The 26,480-nt window shown below is 31.0% G+C and overlaps 1 protein-coding gene across 1 annotated transcript; it reads right to left on the bottom strand.

Annotated features, from left to right (window-relative positions):
* Positions 1-505: 505 nt before the first annotated feature.
* Positions 506-23,768, bottom strand: LOC143185973 (muscle, skeletal receptor tyrosine-protein kinase). Its single transcript, XM_076389322.1, has 9 exons — positions 23,708-23,768; positions 16,449-16,589; positions 15,358-15,446; positions 14,913-15,053; positions 14,669-14,831; positions 14,277-14,557; positions 13,204-13,377; positions 12,939-13,097; positions 506-847 (listed from the first exon to the last, which is right to left on the bottom strand). Exons 1-9 carry the CDS (start codon positions 23,766-23,768, stop codon positions 506-508), a joined length of 1,551 nt encoding a protein of 516 aa, XP_076245437.1.
* Between the last annotated feature and the right edge of the window lie 2,712 nt (positions 23,769-26,480).

The following is a 26,480-nucleotide window of genomic DNA, read 5'->3' as shown; positions in this document are numbered from 1 at the left end:
TTTGAAACAATCTTACATTTTGCTGTCAAAACTTCGCAAATATTTCGTATTTATTCGTTAATTCAGAAAAATAAATTTAGTACTTTTACTGAAAAAGAGTTTGGGTAGAAATACAAGATATTCTATTTTTCCATTCGAAAACTTTATTCTTTACGCATATACACGTTGTGATTTCATTGCAAATAATAATTTACATACAACACAAAAGTAGTATTGGTTATGAAATTTGAAATTAGAAATATACTTGTCTATATGAATGAGTAATGTTCATGTACAATTTGCCACTCGCGAATAATTGTTTTTTCAAATAATAAATTATTAATGCGAGTATATTACAGTCTCTTAATGATATAAAATATTAATACTTTTTTCTGGACAACGAAAGCTCGATGCTTTCGGACTTTCGTTACTTCCCTGATTTTTGTAAAGTTAACATTTACTTTAGCAATACTACAGGTATAAGGAAATTCCTATAATTTCCAAGGTTCCGTCCAGCTTTTCACAGTTACTGCCCTTTAATAGCATAATTGAGTCGTTCATCGGACAATGCTGGCAAAGTTTGTAGATATTCGTGTGGTTTTGCTGGTGCCGGTAATAAATAACCATCGGGATCTAATACATCAGGTGTTCGTACGGTAATGGGTCCTTGAGGTGGCCTTGGCAAGGTACCTTGCTGAGTAACTTTGACAGATTCATCTTGTGCTTTTTCAAGTGTTTCCAATATATCTGCGAATTTAATTCGATCTTTGGGGTCTGTTTTCCAACATTCTCGCATTAGTTGACAAATAAACGGTGGACATCCTTCCGGCGGAATCAACATTATTCCTTGCAATATTAATTTTACTACCTGAAACATTAGAATATTCGTTGAGAAAATAAGACTTCGTGGATATTTCAAATATTATACATGTACATAGTCATAATCAAAGGCGGATTAAGTATAGGCTGAATAAGCTATAGCTTAGAATGACAGCTTTTAGGGAGTAATGACTTTCGAGGAAAATTTCGAACCGTCATTTTCAACTTTAAAGTATATAACAAATTATTTATTATAAATACAAATTGATAGAGATTAGAATGCATTGGCATTGCGAAATATAGAACACGAAATTTTAGAATCTATTGATTCTAATTATTTAATTATTTTAATCAATAAATTTGCAAATTTCAAGTGTAGGCCTAAAAAGATTTAAAATAATAAATTATACATATTAAAAAAATTTATATAAATAATAAGAAATTTAAAAGAAAACAACATTTTTGGATCTAGTATTGTAAGTGCTTATAAGTGCTTATAGTGCTCTTCCATACTCTTTCTTTGTACATATTGCAGGGCAGTAAAAATATACATAATAGTCTAGGGTGGTGAACATTTAGATTTACTTCTGGTCATAATCGTAAAGTAACATCCTGGGTGAACTGACAATTTCAGGACTCAACAATTGTTTCTTGCCTAGGAAGACAGGCGTGATTCGTCCTGACTTTTAAGCTTCGCTAGGTTTATATATAGATCTCTGAGATACAAGAACAGGAGATTGCAAAGATAAGAAGAGGAATTAACAACTATTATTACAAAAAGTGACAACTATCTAGTTCAGTATTTCTAATCATTTCTTTACGAAAATAATAATCAGTTTCTTTTGTTTTCTGGATAAAAATGTCAAACACGAATTTTAATTTGATTTAAAACGTATTTCGTACTCTCAGTAAAAGCAACATTTTAACTTTCTTAATTTTCATTTAATAATGAAAATTTCGTCCGCGTGCCAATGGTACAGCATATTTCGCGGCTAAATAGCTATATCTGCCATTATTACATTTAAAGTTTTAGGGAATGTACGATCCTTGTCAAGTATAATACGGTCAATGGATATTGAGGCCTCACTTTTGTTTGTTAACGGTACTAAATTATTGTTGCAATTGTTCTATTCTAATGACAAAGTCAGTAGAAATATACCCATGAAAAAACTTCATTTCTGTTATAGGAGACAGTTTAAAAATTAAAAAAAAAATTAAATATTTGCTAAACATAATTTGCTGAATGTCAACTTCCATTTTGGAAATTTTGGCTTTAACGATAGAGTGATATTTTTTTGCCATTATATATGGCAAAAATACATACGAATTGCGGTAATGCTAACAAGTCTTACAGCTCGGACTAGTTTCTAAGGACTATCAAAAAGTCAAATACCAACACTACAAGAATTGTTCGATTATACGATCAGTAAAAATTCACCTAAATTTATTTTAAAGTGAAGCCTTTACTTTTATATCCCAGTATTGAATTTTTTCTAAAGAATTTTAATAATATTCTTCCGTGATTCTTCTTAGAATGAATTTATAGAGGGAAGTTTCCCCCTTATCGCGATCTTCTAAATGTTAACATACAATTTTTTATCGCCGTTTTATCGCACTTTAAGTGAAAAGTGTGCCGCCGCGCTGGCGTAGTAAGTAGCTCATGTATGTATCTGTATACATATAGTGTATGCTTAGTGTGTATTTAGCGTGTGTTTAACGTATGTTTAATGTGTGTGCTTGACTTCCGCTTAGTGTGTGTTTAGTGTGTTTCTAGCGTGTTTACAAACGAATAGTACTCTCTAGTTGTCTTACCACTTTATGGGTAATATATTCATTTGTAAAAACACACAAGGCACACTAAACAATAAATATACATTACATGCGAGTTAAATATGTACACACACTAAACATACACTAAGTACATACTAAGTACACACGCTAAACATACACTAAGTACATATTACACGTATAAGTACCCATACGCGAAGTTCAAGACCCACTTGATCAGGTGCAAGCTGCTCATATTTTGGGTTATCTTAATACTGGCGGCACACTTTCCATTTAAAGTGCGATAAAATAATGATATAAAATCATATGTTAATTTTTACATGGTCGCTGCAAAGGGGAGAGTTCTCTCTATAAATCATTGTACAAGGCATAAATATCCTTATTTTTCCACTCCGATTTCTAATATAAAAAAGTATTCCAAAAAATTCAATCCTAGAATGTAAAAATACATTTATCCTTAAAATGGTACAAATGTACTGTTGTACGATTTCTTTTTATAAAGTTACAGCAGTTTTGGTAATTTTTTGGTAAAAATTTGGTTAATTTTGTGAGTAAGTGTATTTCATTAGATGTTCATTGGTATAGTAGAATATTTATCTAGTAGTTTAGTTTCTCATCACATGTTATATGACCAGCGACAAAATACGGTTGATCAGAAATGTAGGCAGAATGTGTAATAAAATTTTTTCTGGAAAAACATTTTAACTAATTGAACATATAACAAAAACGTACAGAAAAGCTGAAAATAATTTACCATGTTGTGTCACTGATAAAAAATTAGAAATATTTATTTTTTACCAAGGAAAAAGAAATTTCCTCACTAATCGTATTATATCTGGCAATATTAGTAGCTTATACGTTACAATTACAAGCTTCTTTCGTATTCTACTTTCTTTTTCATGCATGATTCAAAAATTAATAAAATGAAATGAATGGTATTTTTTCCAGGCGTATTATAGTTTTAGTTGTACGCTAATTTTTTTCACGTACTATTTCACAAGATCTATTTGTTATCTTAACTAAAACAGCTTAGAATAATAGTAATTGGGTTGATGTCAATAATAGGATTTTTTACTCTAATTATTAAGGCCTAGTATATTGCAGGTGCAGATATAGTCTTAGTGCGGAAAGATATACATAAATGCCGAATGATGTATAGTCTTAGTGCCAGGCTGTGGTTGTTGCACCCTTACGCAGGTTTAGCTTCAATCACCCTTCATATGGTTTATTTTAAAATATCCCTATTTTTTATAATTTGCCTATAAGGAGGAGAAGTAGGCATATATTCTCATTTTTAAGTCAAGTCGTTCCTGTTACAATAAAATTATATTTGTTTAAAGCAATTGCAAAAACAGTGTTCAAAGAGAACTTTTTAAAACCCAAAATAATTTTTATTTAATACTTTTACTTTATTATAAGTATTCAAAGATCATTTTCGTGAGTTTCCTAATTCAAGAGTTATGATTTTTTGAAAGGAAATTAATACTATACTCATAGAAAGTAGATAATATTCAAAATTTTGAAAAATCCTTCAAGATACGTTAAAATATCGCTAAAAACTATAAAATACTGAAATTCCAACAAAGTCCGAAATTGTACTCCGAAAAATGTTCGCTTTCCCGTGGAATGACCTTACTGCATACTAACAATATATTTAAGAATGCACTTATCACGTTCGGTATATTATATTATCTTCGGTTGTAAAGTTTTTTACGTCATAAATAAAAAAATACTTAACTAGAGTTACGTTAATAAGGGAAATAAGAGTATCCGAAAGTTCAAATAATTATAAAAGAGTTGGTCATCCATAACTACAGATTGAAAAAGTTCCGAAAATTAATAATAACTGAAGAATTCTGAATCATTCTTTTCTTTCAGAATCGAAACAGTTATGAAGAACCGAAATGATGCTATGCTTGTCATGGGTGAAAAAGGTTCTAGCCGATATCGACTCCGGTTACGATTTCACAGTCTGTTAGTTCCAACTAAAACAGTTCTGTATCGCTTCCGAATGTTTTACACCAGTTTTATCAAACCCATTCCCACCACTTTCCCCTACTCAGTGATCTGATTTCACATTCTCGTTCCTTAGACTCCAAGGTTCTTGAATCAAGGATCGTCCTTCTTTTGTTTATAAATTATATTTCTTTATCACTGACTTTGTTTATTATCTTAATCTTTAATACAATAAACTGACATGAAAAGTGACTACTCTTTTTTACACTCGTGTAAAAAGAATTGTAGTGAAGGATAAAATGCTAAAATTTCTATTCTGCTATTTGTACATACAAGATGTCCCATTAAAAATTACAACCCCGATTGTCTTTTAAACTGTAAGAGTATTAGAAAAATTTTTTATATAAGAATAGTTTGATACTAAAGGGGTCATCATATGGTTATGTACACTTCTTTATAGGTGGAGTCGCTGAAGACATGTGAATGTCATTTCTGTTTTTCTAAATGGCATTCTACATTTTTCTGTTTAGCATCTGACAATAGCTCTCAAGACGAATACAAATACACAAGATCAACCAAGGTCATGCAAGAAAGATTATGAATAATAAATAAACTCACTTTCTTTAGTATGTAATGTTTGAAATAACACATGGTATAACAAATCGTGGTTATGATTGTACAACATGTCCATCAATGTTTTCAGGAGAAGTAAGTGTAAATGTGTCTCGAAACTTGACATAAAGCAGTTGCATCACTAGCAACACGTGTACAGCGTTGTATTAGTGCCACTGGATGATATTTAACTTTTGTTATAAATATTTGTATTCGTCATGAGAGCTTTTATGTGATGCTAAATAGAAAAATGTAGGATGTCATTTAGAATTTAGAAAAACAGAAGTGACCTTCACATGTCTTCAGTGACTCCATCTACAAAAAAGTGGATATGGCCGAACAATGACGCCTTTAATATCAAACAATTTTTATTTAAAAAATTTGTCTATTACTCTTACAGCTTAAAAGATAATTAAGGTGGTAATTTTTACTGGGACACTCTGTATATAATGATTATTAACAATCGTTTCCAAGTTGAAAGTTTCCAGCCCTATGTAGAACTAATTTAAAAACCGTTTTGAACCGATACAGGACTGATATAGAACCGTGTTAAATCCGTTTCAGACCTGATATAATGACAGGTTGTAGAACCGTAACTGAAATTTATATGGATCAAAACTCTTTATACCTATAAAAATGATGTCATTATTTCGACTCTCCATAATTGTTTCTAGAATTGGAATTGATAATATAGCTAACCATTTTCGAACCCTATTTTTAACACAAGTCAACAAATTAGTTTTCATTGATTCAATAGAAATTATTTCTTAAAACAGATAGAGATTTTTCTTTTTCGTGGAATAGTTGGATAAGGTGTCATATTAGTTCAAAGTTTAAATAAAAGTTGTATTGTCTTTTTATATTTAGTATGTTTTTCAAAACAGGTGTGGTTCACCCCTCATTAAAGGTGGGAGATCATAAAACCATTAATTTGTTATCATACACTAATTTATATTTAAGGTCTCTTAAAGATTTTATGAATCTTCTTATAGGTTTCAAGTCTTTAAAATTCGCATTTCAACGATTAAGGGTAGTTTACCCCCTGCTAAGAGTGACTGACGACAAGAACATCATTGATACACTAAAGATATGATGCAAATTAAATTTATACCAAGTTTGATAATAATCTTTGACCTAACATTAAGCTATTCATCTTATCAACTTTGAGGGGTGGTTTAACCCTCGAAATATGAAAACGGGCTAATGTAAAAAAAACACATATGTCTTATTTTTCGGCTCTCTATAACATATATGAGAAGCAGAGTAATCGGAGGCAAGCAACTAAAAATCCTTCCTTGTAAAACGCAAACAATGTCCACATTGTGGCAAACGTCGTGTACTCGTTGTCTATGGATATTTAATAATTTTTCGACCTGTGCAAATTGAAAATCGCTTCGACACTTTTGGTAGACAGTTCCATTTTTAGAAATGTCTACAAAATCAGGTAATGTGTACACTTCTTGCGATGTGAGAATCTCGATTCACGTATGCGATTCGCATTCGACGACTTTTTCGTATACTGATTCCTGAATCGCGATTCACGTCTATGTTTTTTCACGTCTTTGTTTTCTCAATTACAAACAACGAAGACAGACATATGATTACAAGATCATGCGTCAAAATATCGCTTGATTTTTCATACTTTTCCGATAATTTAAAAAAAAACTGTTTCCAACATAAGTTAATTAGGTTCAAATGAGCTACAAATTGCTATGTTAAAAATTTCCAAAAAAACATTTAAAAAAAACTGAGTTGACCTTGAGTTTTTAAAATGAGATTATATACTTTTGATTTCATATTTTTGTAGCTGATGTCATACGAATTCAACTATCTATATCATGCCCTTGAAGTGACTTTGAATTCGGAAATATGCCGCAGATCAACGAAATCATTAACGTCGAAAATAATTTTGCGTGGATCAAATTACATTCAATGTATGTATAATTTCTTAGCTAACAATCGTTGATTTATTTTTTGATTGTAATAAATTTGTCTCTTGTTCGTGACACACGTGTTTTTGACCAGAGACTTTTCCGAGAAAATGAATGAAATTGAAGTCCTATCTATTTGGCTTATACATAAAAGAAATAATAAAAACAGGAAAGAGAATAGAGAATATTAGGTTCATCCGATTAATAGCATAAGAGAAAAAAAGGAAACTTTCCACGTATTATTTGAAGAACTTCAAAGTGACTTTAACAAATTTTTTAATTATTTTCGCGCGTCTACTCCGACATAGAATTTTTATAGATCAAGAAATAAGTATTTTTGTATATAAATAAAATAATGAATAAAATCTCCAATAATATATTTAATTCTTCCTATATTCGATTTTTTTTTCACGCATATATTAAAAAAATGAATTTTGCTAGTTTTTTCAAATTCACGCCATCAATTGTTTCTATACTTTATCATTTGCATTGACTTTTGAGAAAGGTCGCCGCTAGCAGCTAGCTAATCGTAGATAGACGAAATTCGTATCGTATTATTTCTATGTTTCGTCATTTCCATCGATCTAAAGAAAGCTACTGGTGCTCAACCGATCGAGGATACACAAAATTCATATCGCGATTTTGTATCTCACGAGAAATGCCTTGTGAATGCTTACATGTATGTATGGTCGCTATTCATCATACGTGAATCGCGATTCATGAATCGCCGTGTGAAAGAGTTCATAAGTGCACATATCGACTTACCGACATATTTAAGAGACTTTCCCCCATCTTTTAAATTTTAAAACAAACTAGAACTTCTTTGTGTTTTTAGTTTTAACGTATCTAATACATTATTTTTGCTCAAAATCATGCGTTTTCACAAAACTGCGTATTTTTAGGAAACTGAAGGCGATCAAGCAATTCTGTATTCGGATACATATTTTATACGAAGAGCTCTACTAGAAACATCTAGTGGATATTGTAGAACAAAATAATGATAAACATTCGTAAGGTATTATTTACAAAGGTTGGTTCCTAATTGGTGAATCGAACGTGTAGGTTAAATTTCGGGGCAACTACGTTATCCTGATCTGATGACTCTTGATTGTGTATTTTCTTTGAGGGCATTTAAAAACTGAGGTTTATCGCAAAATACCAGCGGCACCCGAAGACACAAAAAATTGTTTCTTAATACCTTGTAATGTTATAAATAACAAAAACACATGAGCATATATTATTAGCACTTATTAATCAATTATGCATATGTATTGATTATAGTGGACTCCACCTTGAGTACTATATACATATACATACAAAATCATTTAAAGAATATCTAAGTACTTATTTAATTTTGTATTCATATATTTTAATTTTTTTTATACTCCAAGAAGCTCTACAATTTGCCCACTAGAACATTCGATAAATTCTTTTAGCCGTATCGTGTGTTTATATCACGTAGATGTTTCCTCATTAGTACACATCTGTACAGAAATTACAATTACATATATTGTTGAAGAAGAAGGTCATTAGGGTGCTTTTTGTGCAGTATTTTGGCTAGGTCGCTAGAATGATTTTGTAGTCTTATTTTGTACTTGTTGCATATACGTGTTATTTCTTGTTATAGTTTTAATCTTCAGATCTTTACGTATTTCATCATTATACACGTACTATAATGGCATTGACTAGAAGCCTACGTAAAATAGATTGCAGTATGTCCAGTTTAGTTACGTAGTTCTTGACTGTCATGCTCCATAATTCAATTATGTTAAAGATAAAGCGAACTGAGATTAGATGAGAACGGAGATCGGTATTCGTTCTCTTCGCGACGCAGCGTGTTTGAATCGAGTCGTGCGATATCTTTGAATGTCGGCATAAATGAAAAAATTGACCGCTGTTGTCGTTCATTTTTATCTCGCTCTCTCGATAAGATCTTCGAATATATTCGCACGACTTTTTTCGGTAAACGTATTTTTTGTCTGGATTACTTTAAATAACTGTTACAGTTTTCCTTAATATTGAATCTCGAACCACACTCTATCTAATCTCTTGACGTGCTGTCAGCTCACGAACTCAATTTCTGTTGGTTTTCGTAATTTTTCTGTTTTCTTCCTATATTTAGCAAGGTGCAAGATTATGTTCTATTCAATTTGTATTGACTTGCACGAATTCACCATCCCGAGGCTCGACGTGGTCAACTTTCTACACAAAACTAAGATTCACCGCATCAAGTCTCCGTTTAATTTAAGTTAATCGTCTTATTTTGTTATTGTATAACTATCGTTTTCTTTACGTTTCGTTCACTTAATTGTACCGTATTCTTCTTTGTTTATTTTTGAATTATAACCCGAGTTGACGTACTCTAGCTTCTTTATTTCATTTTGCTTACGCGCTCTCTCAAATTTCTCATCACCGCTAACAAATTTTATAAGTTCAGATTGGTTTAATCATTGTCTTATATGTAAATATAATAAGAGTTTATTGTTCATTTTTGAGTTGTGTAACTTTTGAGATACATTTGCGGTATGTGTGTGTCCGTGGTAATGTGGTGAAGAGAATGTTTGATATTTTGTTGGGTAATAATTGCTGATCTACCGTGTCCTTTACTGGATGATTGTTTGGTATCGTAAGATATTAAAGAAGGGAATTTTAGTATAGTATTCGTTAATGACAGAAATTTCTGTAATAAGTATTATTAGCTTAATTTTTTTAGCGTTTAAAGATTTTTATTTCCTTTATTTTTTGATGTAGCATATTTACGTTCCAAATTACAATTTTTAATGTAATATCCATTATTTTACGTTGTTGAGCACGCGTGTGAGAAGTTTTATTATTGTGTTAATTTCTTGTGATTTCTGACTTAAGAGTTTAGTTTGTTTATGGAGCAGGTTTAGTTTGTGCATGTAGGCTATTAATTGTATATTTTCAGTGAATTTTATTAGCAGATTTTTACTTCAGTTGTCTGTCATTGGTTCATAATTTCATGTAGTGGGAAGTGTTTCCTTTTGAATTTTTTAGCTTCGATTTATTTAAGTATCGATTTTTGTGCTTATGCTGTATTACTGGCTCATGGGGATATTGTTGTTTGCAGTGACAGTTTAAGAAGGTTTGAATTGTCTGTAATTGTTTTGTATCTAAGTCTAGGAAATAACTTTTGCTATAACTGCTTTCTTATTTTACAACCCTTATAGCTGGCAGGATGATTTCCTTGACAATGATAACATTTTACGTTGTCTATTTTTTCTGCGAAGGGACAGGTTAAAGTTCAATGTTTGCTTGCATATGTAACACACACGGGAATCCTATTGTAATAATTCTTAGTGTGATCGTAAGCTTGTTACGGTAAGCATTGAGGAATGTTTCTTTCACACTTGTTGTTTCTTTCAAGGGTTCTATAAGGGGATCAATTATATTATTTAGATTTCGATATATATTGGTAGGGGTTGGGTTCAGTGGTTTTTGTTCTAACCCTTTATGAAGATACGTCTATAGTTTCTGGTAATATGTTATATGAGTTTTTAACAGGTATATTTGTCAATCATTAACAGTGGTATATACCTGAAGTATTTGTTAACCTACGGAAGACGGACTCATGTGTGCTGACTGAGGGTTAAAAAATTACTAGGTCAGCAAGTTTCAAGTTTTTTGTTGTGACTTGTTTCCAGCTGCTATTTATCAATTTCCATTAAATTTGTGTTGTTATTGCCTTTGTTATGTCTCGGTAAATTTCGACACGATATGCAACATTCCATTCCAAGAGTTGCTCTGACTCCGAGTGACCCCGTAATTTGGTATTTTGTCAGAGTCAGCAGGTCATTCACCAGCAGGTGTCAAATGTGTGTTGATGACTGACCTAGTATATATCTCGCGTTTATAGAATAGATAGGATACGAGGAAGTAAGAAGACTAGACTGTGCCCTTACTGTTATTTTACTTGAGGACTATCATTTTCCAAATTAACCAAAATTATACATGATAGCGTCGCGTAAATATCGCAGAGGTAAGCATCAATTGTGACAGGTCATTCGGCCCCACCATTCGGACGAATTCCAATCGAATCCTTTATAACCTGTTGTAACTTTTGCTATTCACTTGTTCTTTTATCCGAACTCAAGTATTGAATACTAGGCCCGTCGAGTGCACAATTCTTAATTAGTGCCCCACGCAACGTGAAACCGTGGAACGAGAAGTTTCCTGTAAGTTTCCTAACGCCGAGCCATTAGGGTCCTTCTTCCTCGTAAGCTAGTATTAAGGTAACCAAACATTGTCAACTTTTATAAACTATATTTTGTGTCTCCGAAACGAGATAGAATTGTAATAACATATCTACACTATCTCTGAAAGGAGATATAATCAAATAAACTACCTCTATCCTTATACCCATGTATTTAAGTGACGACCAGTGCAACTAATTCCTAATCACGAATACTCCGACGATCTCGAGGAAGGCAATAATAGCCTACAACTCATGTATTATACTGTTATTTATTCCCAGCAGCGAGGTCGGGACGTAACACCTTAATGTTTGGAATCGGCGCAGTTTTTACCAAATTTGGAGATTTTTAATTGATGATTTTCCATTTGTGTCATTCAGAGTTTAAACTTGTGTTGACAGGTTTACCTAATCTCACTTACACTGGGAGTAACGAATGCACCAACATACAATTAGCTAATTATTTCGTCTAAACACGTGTTATTACTTTGACAGGTCAAGCGAGTCTGATATAAGAACCTTAATAGTTTTTGACTGAGCATGTAATACTCTTTTCAATTGTAGGGTCAAATTTTACATATTACAATTAAAAAACTCAAAGTGATCTTCTTATGCCGATAAACAAGCAAAATAGAAAAAAAATAATTATAACACTACTTGTCCTCCTTCATAGCTTACAACTTTTGCTTCGAAATATTTTTCTACTGTATATAACGAGACTATGAATTTTTTATGCATTTGTGGGAAATGTATAAAAATGTTAAATAAAATAAAAGTTTTAATGTATAAAAAAGCACAAAATTCATATAATATGGATAAATGTAGAAATTATCGAAAGATAAATAAGTCCATTTTATACTATTTGAAGGGTGAAGTAAGTCTCTAGTTAGGTTCTATTTTTATAATTTTGTATATGAAAATAGGAACTAGCATAAATATCTGCATTGTACATATAACAAATAGTTTTCAAGTCATTTGGGCGGCAAATCTTAGTATATCACTTTGTATGATCTTCATATGATATTTTTGTGCTGTGGTTTTTAGAATATGTTCTAATAAGTTAATATAAACGAAAAATTTGACGAATATCAAATTTGACAGTTGAGGGTTTTCTTTATTTACAAAAAGGAGGAGACAGAAATTATTTGGATATATTGAAAGCGTACATATATCCAATTATTTAGATATATTATCGCGAAGTATTTTTGTATAAATTTAGAATGTACAAAGTTTCAATTTTAAAGGTTGGTCGTGGGAGTAACTTGAAGAGCATAGTTTTTTCTTATAATCATTTGTACTCAGTAGTGTATTATACATATGAAAACACGGTGAAACTTTAATTTAAATTTTTGTATTACACTTTTCACCATTCTCGAGTTACTCCGCGAGAAAAAGAATCTGCTTTTTGCAAGTAGTGATTTCACCGCCTTAAACTACATTATCGCATCAACAGAAAATACATTCATAGTAACGTTCATACTAACGATGACCAACTCTATTTGACGCACAAATTTGATAATTTTCTGAATTTTTTGGTTCTCTAACTTTTCTATCAGTAATGGTAGAATCAACTGTAGTGCTTTAAAGTTATATGGATGACCATAAAAACTTAAATTGATTAAGCAAATTATTCTACTTACTTCTTCATTGTTGTGTCCATAATATGGTTGTTTCCCGAAAGAATAGACTTCCCATAAAACAACTCCAAAACTCCACACGTCGCTTTCCAATGTAAAACGGCCGTACATCACGCTTTCAGGTGACATCCAACGAACTGGTAACAAACGAGATCCTCCTATCTAGGAAAGATCAGAAAATTATGTTTATTAGATAAATTCATTATGTTATAAATCTATAACTGTAAATTATGATTTATTATAATAAATCGCCCCTTGTATGACGTACCTTGTAATAATCGCAAGTGTATACGTCCCGTGACATACCGAAATCAGCAATTTTAACAATCATGTCGGAGCCAACAAGACAATTTCGACAGGCCAAATCTCTATGAACGAATCTTTGGCCTGATAAATAAGTCATGCCAGCTGCAATTTGGATTGTGATCCAGTGTAGAGTTTCCTAGAATATATGAACGATCTATATGTAGGTGTCTACATTAAATTGATGCAGAAATTTGTATCGTTCACTTTTTTCTTTTCTTCGGTGAAATTATTGGCACTAATAAATCAAAATACGTCCTTTTATAGCGTCATATTCCTATTATATGTTCGTTTTATTGTAGGATTTTTTAATTTTTGATTTGTTTTTCAGAGATCATAAGTGATGAGAGATGGGTCAAGAAGAAAACTATGTCCGACACCTGCTTTTATGTTTGATTATCATGTTGACATATAGTAAAATAAAGAAATACAGATTGTTTTGTCTATGTGATTGTGTAACACTTATACTCTCAGCTGTAGTAACTCGCCTATACGTTGCAAATATTGAACAATTGTTCATATTTTATTGTGTTAGTAGTAGTTAATTTGCATTTTATTTTATGTAAATATTTATGGAGTAGTATGCACAGACGGCTTTTATCAGATTTCGATGGACGAATACTGTGACCACTGTCATTGAAACAAAAAATTCTACCTTTGGAATAGAAAAGCCATTTCGACATTTTTTTAGGGTATAACATTTTCTATGTACATAGTAAAAATGATTTTAGCAGCGCAACATTAGTAATGGTCACAACTATATGGTACTCGTGCAAAAGCAGATGTTGGAAATATTCTTTCTTTTCAACTTGACACTCTATTGTTTGTGATCCTTAAAAAATAAATCAGTAATTTAATGAATTTATCAGAAACATATATGTATATGTGTAATAGGAATATGATGCTATGGGATAATATATTTCGATGAATAAATATCAACAATTGTAATAAAGGAAAAAAGGAAGAAATGGTGCAACATGAACTTATGAAGTAAATTAAATCGTGTATCAATCGCTATTAGTATATAAAAAGTTTTACCGAGGTTAAAGGTTGTACTCCAGGTTTAAACGATCTTAGCTGAGGGGAATTTGACCGTAAAACTTCGGCAAGATCTCCATAAGGCATATATTCAAAAACCATCCATGGACTATTATTAGCCTCTCGAAGAACTACTCCTTTTAACGACAAAATATTCCTGTGTCTGAATGTTGACATAATATCGACTTCTCTCATGAAATCTTCTTCAGCTTCTCTGGACGCAGAGTCTTTTAAGACCTTTATTGCGACGATTTCTTTCGTATTTCCAGAACATAATTCTCCTACAAGTAGTTTTAATTTAATTTCATTACCATTTCATAAATAGATATTACAATCTAGTTAAGAACATTAAGCTATGGAATAAAATTTTATTAAAATTGGTTTGTATGTACCTTTGTACACTTTCCCGAAACACCCTTCGCCAATATCCTGTACAAAAACGAGAGATTCGCGTTGTAAAATTGGCACTTCTGGCGATGCACAACTATAATACTGTGGATTTGGTGTGTACTTATTTGTTAAGAGTAAACCCTTCTTCAGGTTTATTGGTGTACCCTGCAAAAATACGTTCATAGTATTTTGGCAGCAATGTTTAGTAATGACTATTAAATGAAAAAAATAACTTGTTAAACCTACATCTAGAGAGTTTCTTTGCGATTTCACGTTGTAACTCCGTTTTTTGACGCAATACACTATGCTCAGTAGTATTGCTAATAACGCGACGAAGGCTACAACGATCCCTATTATTTCAGGTACCCTTTGTCTCGCACGCTCTACCTATTGAATAATACGAAAATAGTAGACTATTTTAGAAAGTCACATACAGTGACTCATAAATTTATTCACGAATGATTATTAAATTCGTATATTCAAATTCTAGACACTACTTTATTTTTCGTATTAATACGTATTAAGAAGACTGTGTTAGAGTTAAACGTAAAAGCTGAAAATAAGGCAGATAGAAACAAACATACAATAAAATTGTTTTTATAATTAATTTACGTTCTCAATTTCAACTGCACTATAAATATGTATTTCATTTTTATTAGACGTGATATTTATGATAATAATTTCGAATTACCTGTTCGACTTCTAGAAGAGCGACTGTGCCATTCGTGGAGTTACCATTTGGGGGTATTATGTTGGGTATAGGTCGCGGTGTTAAGGGAACTAAAAGAGTAAGTAAAATACTTAGTATATATTAATATGGCTTTTACCTAGCGATAAACCGATAGTACCTTAGATTTTGTATAAATAACATAGGTAACCCCAGTTTCGTCATGCTAACGTTTAAACTTTAAAGTATTGTATAATGTTTCTAAATTCCTATGTAGTGAAATTATTAAATGTTTCATCAAATTTAGAGTTTTATTTGACACCTAAAATAAATTATTATTTACAAAAAGGATTTGTAATTAGTCTGGAACAAAAATAGTAAAGGGTGCAGGTGGTGAAATTTTTGTATATGGGGTACACAGTTTGTAAGAAAATTCCACCAGTTTGTCTGTTAAACTGAAAGACCTATCAGTTCTAGTAGCAATAGCAAAGAATTCAAGACACGCGATATCAAGATTTATCTTAAGATTTACAGAATATGTGTAACGACGTTATAGTTTCAGAAAAGTGTATATGTAATAAAATATGAACGATTTATGTTTAAATGTATACTTCATAAGAAAAAACAGTAAAATAAATCTAGTTATTGACAAAAAAATCAATAATTGATACAAGTTGAACCTATGTTCTTTTCAGGTCTCTGACGAAATTGCAAGTCCAACAATACTCATTCTAGATCAAATAACTAATTATACAAATAATAAAATGAAAAACTATCTATGACTTCAAATACGAGAGACAACATAAAGTTCAATAATATATTAAGATTAATATTAAAGTTGTTAGTTCATAAATTACAGGAAGTATTGACTGCAAAAATATTTATTATTTATCAGCATATGGTATATACGAGTAACTTGTGGTTGAAATGCTGTAAAATGAAGTGCATCCTCCCTAAAAAATCTTACACTAATGTTATTTTGTGGTTTTAATTATTAGTTCATTAATGCTCATGGGTTACGAATTTGAGAGCATTGACAAAATTGGGGTCACCTACTTCAGGTTATAATATCATATTTTGCTCAAAGTACAATATGAACACATATTTCAACTGACCTATTAGACGATTCGGACATTTCAAATCACTCGTCGGCGGGGATGAATCGTGTGGGCAAACGCATCTGGACGTATAGTCGTCAAATTTGCGACAGGCTGCTTCTTTTCCACAAATATGAGGCCGATCTTGGCATCCAATTAACGGGGAATTTTTATTGGCCAGCACATCATCGGTTTGAAAAGCAGTCACATTTGTTGATAACTCTAGAACAGTACTTATGTGTTACTGGAATATTGTAGTTTCAGTTGTTTTAAGAGAAATTGAGATGGAAAAGATATAGCGGAATAAGGGCGTAACAGGGATGCTTTTAAAAAATTACTTTAGGTTACGATATTTATAAAATTATCTTTATAATTGAGCCAGTCTCAGTGATTTAAAATTAAAAAAGCACACTAAAATTTTGATGTCAAAGCACTTAGTTGATACTTAACTTTTTATATTTAACATAAATATGCATTTTTATTTTATGGAGTTAATCAACTTGGCAAATGAGCGGCTCAATTCATGGTAAATATGGTGTCAGTATCTGTCTATCAAGCTACATTAAAATAAATCTTTCAAGTTAAACGAAAAACGTACAAAACATAGTTTTAGACATGATAATGTTCCAAATATCAGGTTTTCTACTTCTTTCAAATAAGTTATCACGTTTTTTCTCTTCAAGTGCAAACACTTCATTTTTTTTCAATTTTGGCCGAAAAAAACTGTTTATGACATTGTCCCTTACTTATCCCAAATGTTTTTCAAAACTACGATAATATGTTTGTATTTTATTCCTTTAAGATTAACCTTCGAAAGTATAGAATAAAGGGTTTAAGAAATGATCTAATTGATATTATTCGTGAATTACTAATTGGGAATTATTATTAACGTGATAATGTTCAAAAGATGAAGAAAACTAATATAACTGTTAGGAACAATGACTACTACACGTATAAGGAAGTCATAAGTTGGCTTAAATCGTTGACGTTATGCAAGTTTATAATGTTTTTATTTTAAATTCATAGTTTTCAGGGAAGTAGCAGTACTATACAGAGTGTTCGGTTATCAGTGGGGGAAATTTTGAGAGACGATTTTAAACATCAAAATAAGACGATAACGAACTCGTGTAATAATATGTATAGTGGAGGGGAACATTTTTTAAGTCGTGTTCGACAACTCGGAATCATAGGGTGTTTTCACCTCGCTTTTATTAGACAGCTACGTGTTTGTAAGTAATACTATTCCTGTAACGAAAATTGTAACAGCAGATACGGATCTGTCAATCTCAAAAAGTCACGTGACTACTTTACCCTCTTAAGCTTTCACTTTTTAATTATAAGCATTTAAAGAGTGCAGTGATTATCATAGGTCTTAAGTTAAGGGGGCACTCGCCTTACATAGCCATTATAATGGACGGTGCTGTATTGAACAGTGAATATGATAATTGTTCTCCATGTTCTGGCCCCTACCACAAGCTTCGCGCTAACAGTGGTGTTATTTGATTTGTCGAGTTTCAGGCGGATTTCACCAATTTTTAAACTCTTACTATTAACAAACACGGGCTCAGTTGCAATCTTAATATTCCCGATTTTTGTCTAATTCTGAAGTCTAAAATTATCTTTTAAATTCTTGCATCACTTGTAGCCACGTCTGTTAAATACGTCTTGCTTAGCGACTCCATTTCATCCCCTTAGGATTTGTTATATTCTGTTTGTTGTTTTGGAAATTAGATTTCTAGATTCAGTTGAATTTAGTAAAAGAGAATGCTGTTCTACCACATGCAGAAGTTGATTTACGATAAAACCGTCAAATTCGCGAGAGTATGGTGAACGACTAATAAAGAACTGGTTAGTGAAGAAAAGGGCTACATATTTGAATTGGGCCCAGCTTGGAAAAGACAATGAAGGCATTCATTTCGTGCTTGAATCTTGTAACGGGTCAAAGCGTTATCTCTGCGGTCAGCGCTCCCCAACAACGAGTCTTGCTATGTGTATCTATTATCGCCCCCTATTCCTTGCCTTTCCATGCAACTCGACAGAGAGGATTTCTCTATATATTTATGAGGATGCTCATTTTCTACGGATTCTTTCTATGTTTCTGTTTTCATGAAAGATGACGATTAATTTGAAAGAATAAGTCAAATTTAGAAGATGCGTAAAATTTGCCTCTGGCTTCGGCAATGTGAATGAAATTCTTTCGAAAGTACTTGAATTATTTCGTTGATATTATTTATACTCTTAAATTGACATCGAAATAAAATTCAAAATTTTTTAAATCTAGTACAATAGTTGTTGTAACAGTTGTACTAGGAATGGCAATGCGGTAAGAAAAGTTGAATAAATTTTTTATTCAACATACACCTATACTGGAAAATGACGGTAGTTACATATTTTTTCAACTGGAACTGTTTTTATTATTAAAATAAGTTCTTATTTCTGTACAGCGGAATATCAGCTTGCTTCGAACCGTGTTACCTATATCATAAATAACCTTTGCACTTTGTCGTTATTCATGGTACATAGAAGTTGTCAATAACTGTAGCTGTCAATAAATGACCCATGATATCGTGCAACGCTTTAACGCAAAGACGTGAGAGAATTACCCTTACAGTACTGTACTGTCAGATTCACGTTTAATCGCATTCCTTAATTTACAATTGCGCGATTCAATACATTCTTAACTTATTCCAATGACCACTTGATTGTTAAAATTCTTGAAGATGCTTGTAATTCATTATATAATATATAATATTTAGTGAAAACTTTTAATAAAGTCAAGGCAGTCATGTAAATAAATATAACAAAAAAAGAAAAAAATTGTAAGAAAATATGGCCTCTGTCGAATGAGATTTATTCTAAAATTGCTGACTATGAATGTATTTCGAAATTTAAGCAAGGTAGTTACACCACTGGCAAAATATACTGCATTACTCAAGTACTGTGATACACTGTCAAACTCCAAAGTTTCATAATTTTGTTAATGTCCACTCAAATTCGGTGCAATGAAATACGTATTAAAGCTTGCATTTTCTATTTTCGATTTTATTTAAGACAGTACCTATAGTGGCCGATCCGAAGAGAAGGAGGATCACCTCCATTTCTCCATCTTTGGCAAACATGTAAATTGATTGACAATACAATTTTTAATGATTTGGATATCTACTTAAATGAAATAAGAAAAAACGTCAAATGTAATTCAGTATTTCATACGTTTACTACTGCATCGAATTTGAGTAGAAATTAACGAAATTATGGAAATTTGACCATTTTTTACCAATATTCAATTGATGCAATAAATTTTGCCAGTAGTGTGATTTCATAAGGTTACGTTTAAATGTCTACAAAGTATATAAAGATCATTTTTAATTATTTTCGACTTACTCTTACCTTTTTATCATTTGAGCCGCTCATTTGTCAAATCGATTAACTCCATAAAATAAAAATACTTATATTTATTTACAGTATGAGAATTTGAGCATCAATCGAGTGCTTTGATACAAAAATTTACAAAAATTCAAGAATGGAGTTATTTACTTTAACCTCTGAACGGCTCATTTATAAGTCTCTAATCATTCACTTTGAAACATTCATTGAAATGCCAGCAAAATATATTAAGTATAAGACCTTATATTATACAAATTAGATTACTTAAGAATCTTTCCAACTTAGTTACCTGACCTTTAAATACTGAGATAGGATTGACATTTATAGTAAGCCATACAATATAAAAATTTTGAAATATTGCGTGATCGAATGAAAATAAGTACAGTTGCAATAATATTTGGATAGTTTTAATTGGCACGACATGTTAATTAACGTTAACATTAGAACTACCAAAATTAGAATGATGGGTCGTACCCATTATTTTTTACATATAATTTATCCTTTATAGACGTAATTTTTTCTGTCAGTTAATGCATAATATTAAAAAGATATATGAATAAACGTTATCTAGGTACGCATTTCTTCAGAAATTTGTAATTTTGGCACACCATTAAGAATAAATATACGCTATGCACGATAATTTTAGTGTTAAAAGTACTTTAATTAACGATTGGTCTCATTTTTAGTAGAATGTCTATCAATTAACTTGTTCATTTTAGGAATCCTAAAGAAATAAGAAACTTTAAGATTCCAATCTTGGATAATGCTTTCTAAATGTCAAACTTATCACCTATACATTACTCTATTCTTTTCGCTTTCAACATACCCTTTTTTTACAGTTTAGTCATAAAACTTAAGTACAAGTATTAGCTTTCTACAATCAACTAAAGCAAGTAATAGTTTTCTACATGGCTTCGACGTATAGAAACTCTTATTTGGGTACTACGTATTATTCTCCTTTTATCAGCTGGCTATTTTATTTTTCAGATGTTGCACTGTTTAAAGCAAATGAGTTTTACATTTATGCACTCATATTTACATCTTTAGTGAGATAAAAGTATATTAGTAGTACATAAATAAATCCTATACGTAAATGTATTTCTCGTTAGAAGATTATCGTTAGTGAACTATAAGTCAAGGAAACACCACTATATTGACATCGTATACATATAATTTAACAATCATTATTAGTGACGTCGGTGAAGTCACCAGACATTACATTCGGTCTTTATTATTCCATTCGTGAAAACGTCTTAGAAGCAATTGAAAATAAAAAGAAATTAACTATTAACAATTTTGTAAACTTTTTCTATTTCGAATTCGCTACTGTAGATCTCGAAATCGTTTGACAAAAATAGGTTATCTAAATTGATTGTGTAATTACTCTATACAGTATTTACTCGCTATAAGCTTTCACTTTAAGCTATAGTATAAACTCGTTTTTATCTGTATCATTTTTTGAAATTATTAACTCATTTTTGTTTCATTTGAAGTTCGTTTCCGACAAGAGAAACATGTATCGCTAATTTATTAATTGACTCCTAAAACTTATACCCTATACTCTATAAGTTCAATATCGGTAATGGGTTTGTAATTGAATTATTCTTGTATATTTTATAATGTTGGCATATAAATTCGTGTAATATAACCTTTCAGAACGCGATAGGTCTATTTTATATGAACCGATAACTGTGAGTGGTTTAACAATAAATCAAAAATCTATAAAGTTGAATTAATTACTTATTTGATGTTACACCGATTTACACTATAAAATAAGTGATAAATTCAGCTTTTTTCAATTTTTGATTTAGACCATTTTCACAATTACCGGCAGATACCTACTTATATACCTCATCTCTGGTTTAGGCGAGAGACTACAATAGAAGCATTATACGAATGAGCAGCTCATCTTCCTAAACATACGATTCGTGGATACATCATCTGTTATAAAATGAAATCGTTCACGATATAATTACATATATAGTTAGCGAAAACAGTTTGGTTGAGCTAAATGCAAATTTGCTTTCCTCCAGCACAAGTGTATGTAGTTCCATTTCTTTGATGATTGCTTTAAAATGTGTGAAAAATTTCTAACACGGCGAAAGTACAAAACAAAAATATATTTTTATTTTTATAAAAATAAAGTACTGAAGCATTGATTAATAAGCTTGAAAACAGTTTTACGTTAAAAAGGCAATTAGTAAAGAGGTTTATAAAATTTAAATACACAAGTTGCAAGCAGTTTGGTCATATAATTAAGTATATCATATTTTGTAGACAAATAATTTTGATACATTTTTCTAGTGAAAAATATAATATTTATTTTTCTATGATTTCTTTCTTTCTTTTTTCTTTTTTTTTTTTTTTATTTACAAGTATTTCTGCCGATGCAACTAATCAGATATATTTATTTAAAGCTTAACAGATATAATCAGAAGGAAAGGGGATTGAGACGAGGATTTCATGGATTAGCATAATGATGAGCATTCCGGTTTCTTTCCCTTTGGTGACGTCATAGGTATTATTTGTTTGTAATACAATGCCAAGCAAACAATGGACTGACTACTGTTCCGACGATATCTTACTTCACCAAAATTCATATTGCCTGTGGTAAACATGTTTACTTTTTTTATCTTGCTTTGTTTTATTACGTGTTTGAATAAACAAAACCCATTAGATTTGATCATATTTCATAGTATTATAAATTTTGCATATTACTTAAAGAATGAAAATAAAATGAAATTGTAAAATAGTATAAACTTCGTGGAATTTATGAACGCTAGAGACATTTCGTTAAAATATAGAAACCTTAATCAATTGAATTTTATTTAATCATTGTCTACTATGTTCTCAAGAGAGACATTTTTTCAGAACTAAAGACATTAAAAAAATAGGAATGTTTTAAAATTCATTTTAATTTTCATAATTTTTTATTGGATATTTGCAATAAGAAGGCTAGTTTCGTTAATTTATATTATGTTTAATTGTCAAAAAATTTAATCACCGTCACTCAAGAATTTAAACGCAATGTGCGTCATTATCATTGTAGGCGATGGTTATCGGCCAGAAGAACATGTCGATATTCAAGATAAATTGAAAAAAAAAGGAAAGAAAAAATAACAGGATTAGTTTCTATATCCGTTTTCTTTATTTTCTTTTCAGGAAGCGTTCGGTATTTGTTATAATAAAGATATGCATACATGCATATGTACATACATGCAGTATGTACGTACATACTTGTTAGATTATCTATTCATGCACAAATCCATAGGACATTTTCATCTTTTCTTTTTCTCTGGTTAATGATGTATATGTGTATAAATATGTTCCATTCAAACACTTAATTACTTTTTAAATATTTGTAAGAAACTATTTTTAGAGTTTCTAATGGTGATGTAAAACTCCAATATCTAATAACAAATAACGTTTTCTTGTAAGTAACTAAGTTTATCTACCTAACAGTAACTCATCTAAAATCGAATAAAATATACGCATTTCTAAGATTTCATCAACTATTTTGAAATTACCTAATACAATGGCGGATTAAGGTACATTGGAATGAGGCGCAATACGAAATTGGAGCCCTTAATACTGGAGCCAAGAGAGCTATTATTAAAACGATTTTATTTTAAAATGAAAAAGTAATTAATATGAAAAACTGTTATAATTGAAAAAATTTGTTTGTTTATAACAAAAATAATCTTTTGTCAATTTTATCTCTCTTCCAGACATGTGTCTCATTCGCTTTACGTAGAATACGCCTGATATAATATACATATATATCTAAAAAATAATTATGTCTTCTTTCGATATTCAGATTGAATGAGGACTATTTTATTGAAACTTATACTATTATGCAAATATCGGTGAAAATGTTATGTACATTGTAAACTCACCAGTTCGAGTTTGTGCCCAGGAGAGGCCTCTTCTCCTTGGTATTTTTCGTCGTTCCATCATTTCTCGAAGAAATTAATAGACAAAAAATAATGCTTTCCTCTGCTCCAGTAAACAATTTTAAACCACGATTTGATGCGCACTTTTTTTAAGTTACCTTTTTAGTGTTCTCACAGTTCTACGCTTCATCATTATACTTGAAATTTACAGAAATTATCACTGAAAATCGAATTTCGACAAAAGCGGTACACAACGATAATAATATAGTATTCACATCATAGAAGCATTGAACTAGCAGCCGATAACACAATATCTTTTCTTAGTAATATATTACACTGTTTAAACTATTATTGAGCACTGTTTAGCATAAATAATATGAATAATTATTTTTTTAATGCTTTTATCACACTTATTAGACAATTTATCAATATTCCTTTCTTCGATCTGGATTACAATACCCTTTGATTGTTGTCATATTAAATGTAAAAATGTGTAAACAAACAAAAAACGTAATTGTTGAGAAATTCATTCCAATTGTATGTTGAACAGTAGTTAATACAGTAACACGTCATAGTTGAGAACGAAGGACCATGGATCGAAGAATTGAGTTGAAAGAAGAAACCATTGGGCGCCACTAGGATAAATCAAAGAGGGTCTTCTATCTTCGACGGTCGCTTCAACGAAACTAAAGACTGACTAAAGACCGTATTCGAGAACACCCTCGCATTGCCATACACAAGGAAACGCGGTATATACACACACATCATCATTTTCGTGGCCACACACACTAATGGCTAAGGATTTACACGAGATGCAAACGTGGTTCATCATTTCTGAGACTTGTCCTAAGCCATCAACGAAATAGTATTCAGGAGTCCTCGTAAATTCGTCATTTTTCTGGTTGACTGAAGGGTTACTTGCCTTTTAATCTCCAATACGCGGTAGTACTATTTCACTTGTAATTCGTTTCAATAAGATTTCGATAAACTTTAAGAATTTTTGTATTTTCAGTAATACCATAATATAGGTATGTATGTAAATAAAGAAGACTATTCTACTGAAGAATTATTTATTCTTGGACCTCTTATTGTAAACGATGTTTAAAGAATGAAATCTTAAAATAAAATAAAGATGTTACATGTATGTACAGATGTGTTTTTACATATTACATTCGCAGTAATTAACGAATTATATGTACGTACGTATCGCAATCAACACTGCTATCCATGTGGGCGCCATTTCCTCATTCCATATTGCTCTTCGTGAATAACTTGATTTTTCAGCTTCTGATCGCGATAAACAAGTCAACCCGAGTCACGATCACGCAAACTCTTTAATGAATACTTGTGTTTGTGTAATCTCGTTTTATCAGACATGCGTAAAAATTAGGTTTTCGTTACGTCCCATCTCTTCGTTTCGTATCATTCAACCTCTTAAATGTAAATTAAGAAAAGTTAGTTATTCTTCTTATCATCAACATGCAGTAAATACTAATACGAATTTTTTCTCCATTAATGCTACCAACAGTATATTAATTAGCAGGGAAATTTCAATACGTAAGAATGTACGAAAAATCGGAAGTTAAATACATATTATCATATAACATCCGAAGAAAATCTTTAATTAGAAATAATTAAAAATAGAAACTTGTATGAATATCCGCAATGGAACAATATAATGACGAACTTCAAAGTCTAGGCCAACTGGAATCATAAATAGGCATTATTATTTAAAAAAGTCTCACTCAACGACATGATTTAATGCTTTTGAATTGCAATCATGTTGCATAATAAGATACGTCATTATAGATAGAATTGGAATGAATACAATGTAGTGAATTGAATAGCAAATTCTACATTGATAAATGAAATTGTTGTACATTCGCTTCATTTTCCATTTGCACATAAAATTGTAATTTTTAATATGACAAATTACATTTGATGAAGAACTGTTATAGCTGACTCATTTCCTTGCGGTAGTGAAACAGATAATAGGTGTAGGTATTTACTGTCATAAACCCTCACCCATCATTGTTCTCTTACAGTTAAAGTATAAATTTGGTTGCAGTATTATGTACGTCTTAAAAGTATTTGTCACTGTTTATCTTATGAACACTGATAACTGTAGCCATGATTCATAAATAGTAAGTATATGTATATACATAAATATTTTCAAATTGAGACAAATATATCCATTAAAAAAAATGAGGTATACCCGAACAAATTTGTTTTCTAGATGATTTTAAGTATTTAATGTATACATATGTATATATACCTATCATATAGTTGGAGTCAGTATCGTAATCTTAAGGTCGTGGTCACACGACCGTTAAAAAAAGCAACGTTGTAGCTACAATCATATTAGTATTAGTTCTGTCATCTGCGACTGAGGAAAACTTTTCTGTGTTAAGAATGCTCTAAAACAAACTGTCGAATAAGAAAATATTGTACACAGCCAATAAATAATTTACGATTATAATATGTTATATGTTCTTCAATCAATTTCAAGTTGAAGCCAAGGCTTTTAGCAATTTTGGATGTACCAAGATATTGTTTAATGAATTACTAAGTAAAAAGTACTGAACAAAAGATAATATTGTTGTCCAAAGAGATACATCAAGATCGTAAATTGCACCCCTAAGTAATTAGTCAATCTAAGGACACGCAAATAGGCAGGAGCGCTGTTATAAGATGTGTTATAAGTTGTAAGTTGTAAGTGACTGAACTATACTCAATAATTAAAATAGAAAAAAATGAAGAGTGGAATCTTTTC

This window comes from Calliopsis andreniformis, chromosome 12 (genome assembly GCF_051401765.1).
Source record: "Calliopsis andreniformis isolate RMS-2024a chromosome 12, iyCalAndr_principal, whole genome shotgun sequence".
Lineage (NCBI taxonomy): Eukaryota > Metazoa > Arthropoda > Insecta > Hymenoptera > Andrenidae > Calliopsis > Calliopsis andreniformis.
Note: the sequence above shows the minus strand (reverse complement) of the source record. Positions and strands in the feature narration are given on the sequence as shown.

What these genes read in the sequence shown, in the direction of transcription:
- LOC143185973 (XM_076389322.1), bottom strand. Translation starts at nt 23,768, where the DNA reads ATGGAACGACGAAAAATACCAAGGAGAAGAGGCCTCTCCTGGGCACAA. An exon ending in CTCTTCTAGAAGTCGAACAG is followed by an intron (nt 15,054 to 15,357) that starts GTAATTCGAAAT and finishes ATTATTCAATAG; the next exon opens with GTAGAGCGTGCGAGACAAAG. An exon ending in GAGTACAACCTTTAACCTCG is followed by an intron (nt 13,378 to 14,276) that starts GTAAAACTTTTT and finishes CATATATTCTAG; the next exon opens with GAAACTCTACACTGGATCAC.